Source organism: Brassica oleracea, chromosome C6 (genome assembly GCF_000695525.1).
Source record: "Brassica oleracea var. oleracea cultivar TO1000 chromosome C6, BOL, whole genome shotgun sequence".
Classification (NCBI taxonomy): Eukaryota; Viridiplantae; Streptophyta; class Magnoliopsida; order Brassicales; family Brassicaceae; genus Brassica; species Brassica oleracea.
In genome coordinates this window covers 29900589-29909418 of record NC_027753.1, presented here as the reverse complement: position 1 = coordinate 29909418, position 8830 = coordinate 29900589, and the positions used below count along the sequence as shown (strand labels likewise).

The following is an 8830-nucleotide window of genomic DNA, read 5'->3' as shown; positions in this document are numbered from 1 at the left end:
ACTCATGCGATTGCACATGAACCATAATGTGTCGAGTGGTATCGATCTTCACTTCATCAGGTGTGGGACGCTCAATAAGAGTATGTCCATTGACCAGCTTCATGTGGCCCACAACATCTAAAACATTTTTATGAAGAGTGTAATTTAGATGGTTAATATAAAAATCTAGAAACCGAATACTTGAACTGATTAGTTAACCCAACAAAATTCTAGATTTCTTTACCAAAGCAGGAAGATAAACTAAAACTACAACAAAACATAAAGCAATGTAACTGAGATATGATTTTTAAAATTAGTATGCTTACCGTAGAGGTCACCTTTGAGATCACAGTTAGCTTCAAAATCTTCATATGAATGAAACCTGAAACGGTCTTCATCGAAACAGGTTGGAATCTCGTGAAGGACCGACAATTCAGAATTCCATGTGAAAGACACGGTTGCGATATGATCAGCCACCCGATACATAGGTTTGTTTTTCGACCCGTAGAAGTTGTTGAGCCTATAAACTGACCCGTCCTTCATATCAGGCAAGTACTTCTTGATACGTCCTGGTGGGATGAATCCCTGAATGACAGTTCCCTGTTGTCGGAAAAAATAACAACTCATGAAATGAGAACAAAACCTCCGAATAAAAACAAATCCGAAACCAAACCCTACTTTAACTAATGAATCAATATTATAACAAAACATCAAAAATACTAATCAAAACCCTAGATTCTTCTAACTAAACTCTATTTTAACTAACAAAACGTCATAAATCAAAACCGTAGATTCTACTTAAAAGTTTAAAGAAACTTCTAACTAAACTCTATTCTAACTAATGGATTAATCGTATAACAAAACGAACCGTAGTTCTACTTAAAAGTTTAAAGAAACTTCTAACTAAACTCTATTTTAACTAATGAATCAATCGTATAACAAAACGTCATAAATCAAAACCCTAGATTCTACTTAAAATTTTAGAAAAACGTCAAAAAAGTCACGGGAAAACATAGAACTTCGTTCTGAAAACATTTTTTTAAGAGAATCGAGGTACCTGCTCGTCGATGAGGAGCATTTCCAGGCCAATAATTGTCTTCTTCACTGGATTTCGAGCCTCCCAGAAATGGATGAGCCGGAAGCGCAACTGAGTTTCATGAGGACCTAGAGAGACATCTTTGAAAAACATGAATTTTTCGTCAGTGTCAGATGAGACTGGAGACTTTCCATTTCGCTTCATCGCCATGGTTTGAGATCTGAGTGGTTCTAGGGTTTTAGTTAGTACGAAGAAAAGAAGAACAGCATATAAAGGAGGAGGAAGAGAGGGAGGTGAAACGAAATCATTTAAGGAGGTATTGATTGATTGGTACGAAAGTATTGAATGTGGATCGCTTAGTTATCGTTGATTTCGATCGGAGAAGACGAAGAGGGACGGGTGAGAAGAATCGCCATCTTCGACGGCTAGGTATAATTGTGTGATCTGCGTCGGATGGGGCAAAGTCGAGCAGTCTAACGTGTGGGCTTCGTGCTTCGTATTTGGGCTTCGTGCTGCGTCGGATGGGGCAAAGAAATAAAACCCCAAGGCCCATGAGTTTAAACGAAAGCAATCCGTAAGGCCATCTGACGTGGCAAAAAACATGTTTCTGATTGGTCCGAATAAACTGTCCTACGTGTCATAGCTCTCTGCTCAGTATATCGAGCTTTTAGTAGTGTAAGATGAGAAATTCAAGTGAAAAATACGATTCACTTATAACACTCTAACAGTATTAACTAGTTACAATCTACCGTATATTCTTTTCCATCTGTATAGCCTTGGTTTTTAACAGTTCAAATGCATACATAGTGGTTAACATAGAGAGACATTTTTGTGTATAACTAACCTGCATAGCAGCATAGACAAGAACAAAGATTTGACAACACAGACAGTTTATTCTTTTTTTTTTTGGTCAAAACACAGACAGTTTATTCAAGATGTGTTGCAGTTTGGTAAAATATGATTTTTGTTAACTTTACCCAAAAGAAAAACTTAAACCAAAATAGTTGAAAGTAACTTTTATTCGGTTAATGGTCTTATGTTCTGCCTTTTAGCTGCCATTTTGAACTTAATAGTTAATTTGAATGTGTAATTTTACACAGCGAGTGTCATCCAATGCCTATTTGTTCTTATAACTTTTTTTTTTTTGATAAGCAACAAAAAATATAACACCATATAATTAAAAAGAGAAAACTGAGACAGATTGGTTGGTACTAGTTCTCTCACTTGTCTGAAAATTTTGAGTTCCCGAGAACTAGAAAGGATGCAAAGAAAACCAAAAAGATGTTTATATTTTATTGTTTTCATATTCTTTATTTCTTTACCCTTGACATATTTTGTGACAACTCATAAACACAGACTCTTTATTCCTCTTTTTGTTCTCACACTCTTCAATTTTTTCATTGTTATAAAAATCATGTGTTCTGTCTTTGGTCCTTTCTGCTGTTACTGTTTGGAAAATTAATATTATCCTTTTTTTGTTATAGCTTCTTCTGCTGCTGCTGCTGCTACTCTCTGCCCATTCATTAACTTCACTTTCATCCAACTTGCAACCTATTCATTTTCACCTCTTACTCTTTTGTCCTTTCTCTTTATCTCTTTTTCTTTTTGGGACTCTCACCTTTCCAAACTCCCAAAGCTTTATTTATTTCAGAGCATTTAATTTTGGTATTTTCAATTTTAATTCCAAAAAAAATAATTGTTTCTATTGAATCATGACACTTTGAACTTAAATGAAAAAGACAATAATTTGGTCTTGAGTCCCTACAGATTGCAATTCTTATAGTTTTCCGAGTGCTTGGTTGAATTTTTGGTCCTTGATTTGATATTAAATGTGATTAAATTAATATGATTGAAGTCTTGGTGTTGATGATATTTTCCCATTTCGATATTATTGAAACGTTCCAAAAAAACAAAAGCTGACATTCATAAAGTTTTTTTGGTTGTGATCGTAGAAACTTAAATGATGGGAAATTGGGCTGTATAGCTATGAAAAAACACTAATTAGCTAGATGGTCATTTTTCCTAATACATCTATACATGGTGTGGCTTTTATATAATATTGTCATTTTGTTTTTCTATTCTAACGGCAAAATCTGCAAACAAAAACAGTTTTCCATTATTAATTATTAACAACAAAAGTAATTCGTGACTCTCCAACATTCACATACCTTTTACAAATTATTTTTATTTGGTAAATCCATAATAGATTTGGGAAGAAGTAGTCTATTTTTGCAAAGGCTTTAGCGGTGATGGACGGGAAGCATCGGAGATTCGAAAATCTACATATGCGACGAGCAATTCTAGGCGCGGTGCCAATATGACCGAACTCTTGCCGACTTTCTATGTACGTTTTGCGGAAAATACTTTTAACTACTGTAAGTCACGGTTGCAATATTGTTCCATTCTATTTGACAATTTTATTATGTTCCATTCCATTTGACAATACTATTTTAGCATGTTCCATTCCACTTGACAATTACTAAAAAGTGTTCTATTTTGTTTAAAAATATAGTTTGTAATTTTCTTAAGTTAATATTTGGGTTTAGGGTATATGGATTTAGAGTTTAGTGATTAGGATTTAGGTTTTAGTAATTAGAAGGTGAGTGGTTATAGTTGGGGTCAGCATTAACTTATTCTATGGAATCAGAGACATTTCATAATTTCATCAAAATATACTATGCTATTTATTTTGTTTCATTCTATTTGAGTTTAGGGTTTATATGTGGGTTTATATTTAGTGATTAGAGTTTAGAGTTTATATTTGGGTTGATGGCTTATATTAGGGTTTAGAGTTTATGGTTCATAATTTCATCAATATATACTATGCTATTTATTTTGTTCCATTCTATTTGGGTTTTATGGTTTATATGTGGGTTTATGGTTTAGTGATTAGGGTTTAGAGTTTATATTTGAGTTTATGGTTTATATTTGGGTTTATGTTTTATTGATTAGGGTTTTAGATTTAGTATTTAGTATTTAAGGGTTGGGGTGATGTTAGGATAAAATTTAGTATATAATGTTAGATTCATATCCTACTTGAGTGGTATGCAATAAGTGTTTGACGTAACTGATTTAGTTGATGTGAAAATAATGATGTTTTACTTTTATCTATAACACCAAGTGACAATGTCATGCACTCTCTCTTTCTTTCACCGGAAACTCGCTAATGAATAGGATATAACCGAAAAAAATATGAAACAAAAGCTAGTTATTTAATAACGTCAAAATCAACACTATTTTCTTAATTTTCATTCAAAATTTGGCTACTGAGCAAATTCTCCCCTAAAATGATCAACGACAAGAAGCATGCAAACAAAACAAAATAGCAAAAAGAACTTTAAAATTATTTTGTTCTTTTTAGGAACGAGTTACGTAAAAAAAGTAGAACTCACTGTTTGTGCTTTTTGAAGTTCAATAATTGGTAACATGTGACGAACTGAAACGTAACCGATAGCATTTTATAATAAATCAACAGTAAAACATGAGATTCTTAACATTATCACTTAATTTAGGCAATGGAATCGTCCTGGGAGGACCCACTCGAGAGACACAAGATGGATTCATGGACCCTCCATTAGTTTCAGATGATCTCTCGATGTATAGCCTTCCTCTGTACGCCGCAAGGTGAGCGTAATAAGCCGGTGGCACGATAGAAACAGGTTTCGTGCACCTCACGAAAGTGTAACACAAGTTATACACAAGTCTCTGTAACTCATCCGAAGTAAACTCGTTTTCGTCCCAAAGGATGTGGTAATGCGTTGGCCTGCTCGTGCCCTTCGCTCCCAAGTGGCTACAAAGATAGAAATCAAACTCTTTCGGATGAGTTATCACCGTATCGACCACCGTTCCCGGAGGGATGTTCTCGTGGCGGCAGACAGGATCGCGCCGGAACAGCCTCGTGTGGTGTCTCTTCTGGACCACGGCGAAAGTGATGGTCGGGTTGTAATGGTCAAAGTTAGAACAAGCGGCTTTGATGGATTGAAGCTCTTCTTGGAGGACTTTCTTGAACTGTGTCTCGCTCACACCGTCTCTGAAAAATATGATCCGATTCGGAAGCTTCTTTAGGGCTTTGTGAAAATCTTCAAGAAGTTCCTTGACCATCACGTCAAGATCCTGAATGATCTCTTGCCTATGAGTCTGAGACCTCATTCTCGAGACGTACCGGTTAGCTTCAGGCCAGTTTATGCTCCCGACCACAGCTGCAACAGAAGGGCTGCAATCATCAAACGGATGAGGATGCGTTACATCAGCTCCCATGAAGATCACCGGCTCGTCGAGCCTAAACAATCTAGGGATGTGAGAAGGTATTGAGTTGTAAAGCTCGGACATGGTTCCACCGATCTTGGCGTTTATCTTGAGAGCCAAGTTTGAAACAAACTGAGAGTTAAGCTTAGTGATGTTAGGGTATAAGCAGCACTGTGTCACAACTCCTATCTTTGTCTCTGCTATCCTTTTTAAATCTCCATACACTTTGTGTTTCCTCTCCATTACACAGATTATCAGCTGGAGATTGCTTGATGCTGCTCTTTGAATCTCCTTCAGCTTCAACTCGAGAAGAGAAACGTTGTTGAGTATGTGTGACGGTTCAAAGAAGGTTGTGCTCATTGTGTTCTTGCTTAGGAAGACTCCCAAGTGCTCACATTTTTGAGTAAGCTCGTGTATGAACTTTGGAACGGTAGATTTCTGATCTGAGCTGCCTCCAATACTCATCAAAGCCCATCGAGTTCCTTTAACTACAAGGCTCCTTGGCCTGTCAAGTTTCAGCTTTGGAGGCTGAAGGACTCTTCCTTTCAGCAATGTCATCTCTCTAGTGACCTCCAAGTTGAACTCTCTCGTTTGGTTCCCACTGTTAAAACAAAAGAAGCAAAAAGATTAAACCCTAACTGATGTTTTAGGGCACAAAGAACAATTAATTGAGTTTACCTTGATGGACCGACCGGTCCTGACATGACTTTATCAATAGTATCTTTCCTTTCATTAGGTCTTTGACAACCCATTTGCATAATCTTTGCAGTTTGATCATCTGAAAGCTTCCCAAGAAACTTTTGTCCTTCACATATCACACACAGCTCCATAGGAAGGTAACAAGGTCTTGTCCTACTAATCTGAAGACACGGCAAGCTCTTGTACTGAATCTCATAACCATAATGATCTTTGAAGTAACTCATAACCCTTAACTGCTTCCCATCTCTATCCTGAAACCATAAGCTCTCGGTGATCTCCTCTGTTAACCCGAAAACACGGTACCTTTGAACAGTTTCCCTATGGCAAACAAAGACTCTTATGTTCTTAAGAGCTTTCTCCACTTCTCTCCTTTCTTCCAAGCTAAGCTCTCTGCCTTTGTTCCTAGAGAGATCCTTGAGAAACTCTAGCTTCTTCTGCAAGTAAGCTATTACCCCAATGCTTTCATGGAATGCTGCTATTGAGAGGTCTATGTTTAGGGCTAAACCTTGCTGAGTCTGTCTAAGGCTCTGGAAAAACCCTCTGAGTCCAACGGATCCTCCTCCAATCTCCTTGGATCCACCCATGGAGCTTGAGTAAAAAGATCTTCCAATAGATGTACATTTCTCAGTTGGATTCTCTCTCAAGATCACATCAAGAGCATGAATGTACTCTTGAGGCAGAGGAGTCCACCTTTCACTCTGTTTCTTTCCATCAAACTTGGACACAAGCCTCATGCTAACCCTAAACAGTTTATCAGTCTTCTTCTGAGGTTGCTTCTCACGCAAGTCACCACCACACTTCAACAAAGTCTTGCAGGGTTGGATAGGGATGTTAACAAAGAACTCGAGCTTATCTTCTTGAAACTCCACAGGGCTGTAAATGTTTTGCCTACCATCAAAAGCTGGAACAGAACCTGAGAAGCTATCTTCCCCTTCTGTCTCCACGAGCTTCTGTTTGATCAGCCGAGCGATTTCTTTTGAAGGGTGTGGAGTGATGTCAACGTTGTAATGGTAAATCTTCTGTGAAGGATCAAACTTGACAAGAAAATGGTTGGCCAGAAGGTAGATGACAGAGCCTTCTTGACCACCAGAGTCGGGTCTTTTAGCAACCACTAATGCTGCTTCTGTGGACCCACTGATCACTTTGATGTTTCTACTGTTGTCTTTATGTTCAAAAACTTGCTTCTTCTGCTTTCTCTCCACAACTGTGTTATTACAGATATGGTGAAGAAGGTGAGTCAAAGTCAAATAAGACTTTAATTTTCGTTTTTCAGAAGAAAAAAAAAATGCAACTAAATTAGTACAGTATTTAAGCAGACAGAGTGTTTCTTTCTATGTAAAAGTTTTCAGACATTAACACGCAAAAGAACATTCAAGAAAAAAGTGAGTATTATTATTGTAGTACAAAAGAGAGGAGGAGGAGGACCATATTGACATTTAAGCAATAGTGTGGGGAAACGGAGTTAGCCTTGAAAACCTCGTCCAATAAGAAAATATAAAATAATAATAATCTGGAGAACATAGTTCTTGGAGAAAACCCTTCAGACAAAAGAACCTACAAACATGCAAGAAAGTAGCTAAAAAGAGAGAATGATGGTGTGCTCACCCGGAGGAAGAGAGAGCGGTTTGGAGATTGAGTTGAAGAATCTTTGCTCAGGAGGAGGAAGAGGAAGTAATGGAGGAGAAGGATGAAAAGGGAGAGGAGGAGGAGGAGGAGGAGGAAGAGTGTTGTGGAACTGAGAGTAGAAGCAGTAGTAGTAGTAGTAGCTAGAGTGGATACTGCTGGATAGAAGATTGAGACTTTGGTGGGGATAAGAGGAAGGAAAAAGAAGAGGGTTTGTGTGAACATGGTGAAAAGGAGGAGGAGGCTTGTGGAGAAGAGGAGTTCTTGATTTGGAGTTGCGGATGTGTTTGTTAGTGTGATGATTCTTGGTTTTTTCTTCCATCGATGAAGAATACTGAAGAGAGAGAGAGAGAGAGAGAGAGAGAGAGAGAGAGAGAGAGAGACCTTTGCGGAAAAGCAAAAGAGAGAGAGATAGAGGGAAGAGAAGGTAAGAAGAAGAGTGTGGTTTATTATCAGATAGACAGAAAGGGTTTGTCTGGTTTTTGTTCAGGGAAAGGTCAAAGTGTCTTCCTCTGTTATCTTTTTCTGCCCTGTCTCATTAAAAAATGTTTCTATTTATGATGTCAGAAATACGCTCAAATTGTTCTTAAACAAAAAAATTTATGAAAAGAGCCAACAGAAAAGTCTTTTTTTTTAAGTTAGGAATTTTTGGTTGCAACTAAAATCTTAACTAAATCTATAAACATACTAGTATGTGTTTGAATTGTATGACAAAAATAAACGAAGTAGTTTTGGTAGTAATAGAACAGTTTTGATAACGATTTTGTATACACATAGGTCAGAGTTATTGATTGAGGTATAGTATACTGTATAATCACTCTCACTCAAAAACATAATTTATATGTAACGAATTTGAAAAGAAAAAATAAACAAAAGTTGTTTGGTTGATTTGAGAAATTTTGAGAACGGTTGAATTTCTCCTCCTTATTATTCTCGTTGATTGCTGAAAACGGCTTTAGATTTTCGAGGATTTTGAATCCGAGCTAATGGAACGTGCCAGGATATGAATCGAGCAAAACTAGTTAGGAGTAAGTTGATTTGAGAAATTTTGTTCGAGTCAAAGGTTGTAATTGTAATCCAATTCTTTACTCTTCTTTCGGGTGAAAAAAAGAGTTGTTTGGTGTAAATCTACCGATTATATTAGAAAGTGTATATGGTTTTCTAACGGGTAAATGATTAGATAGGCCTATAGTTTCGTAAACCCAAAGTTGCACACATGTTTTTTTGCTACGAAAATTGACCAATAAT

The 8830-nt window shown here is 37.0% G+C and overlaps 1 protein-coding gene across 3 annotated transcripts; it reads right to left on the bottom strand.

Annotated features, from left to right (window-relative positions):
* Positions 1–4452: 4452 nt before the first annotated feature.
* LOC106300964 (protein argonaute 7-like) lies at positions 4453–8121 on the bottom strand. Of its 3 annotated transcripts, none has more exons than XM_013737259.1 (4): positions 7951–8121; positions 7565–7920; positions 5939–7163; positions 4453–5861 (listed from the first exon to the last, which is right to left on the bottom strand). In XM_013737259.1, the coding sequence occupies exons 2-4, from the start codon at positions 7902–7904 to the stop codon at positions 4484–4486; spliced, it is 2943 nt and encodes a 980-aa protein (XP_013592713.1). In that variant the 5' UTR covers positions 7905–7920; positions 7951–8121; the 3' UTR covers positions 4453–4483. The 3 variants fall into 3 exon arrangements, with proteins under 3 accessions (XP_013592713.1, XP_013592712.1, XP_013592711.1); XM_013737258.1 differs by having other exon boundaries at positions 7565–7935; positions 7966–8120; XM_013737257.1 differs by having other exon boundaries at positions 7565–7953; positions 7995–8120.
* Positions 8122–8830: the final 709 nt, after the last annotated feature.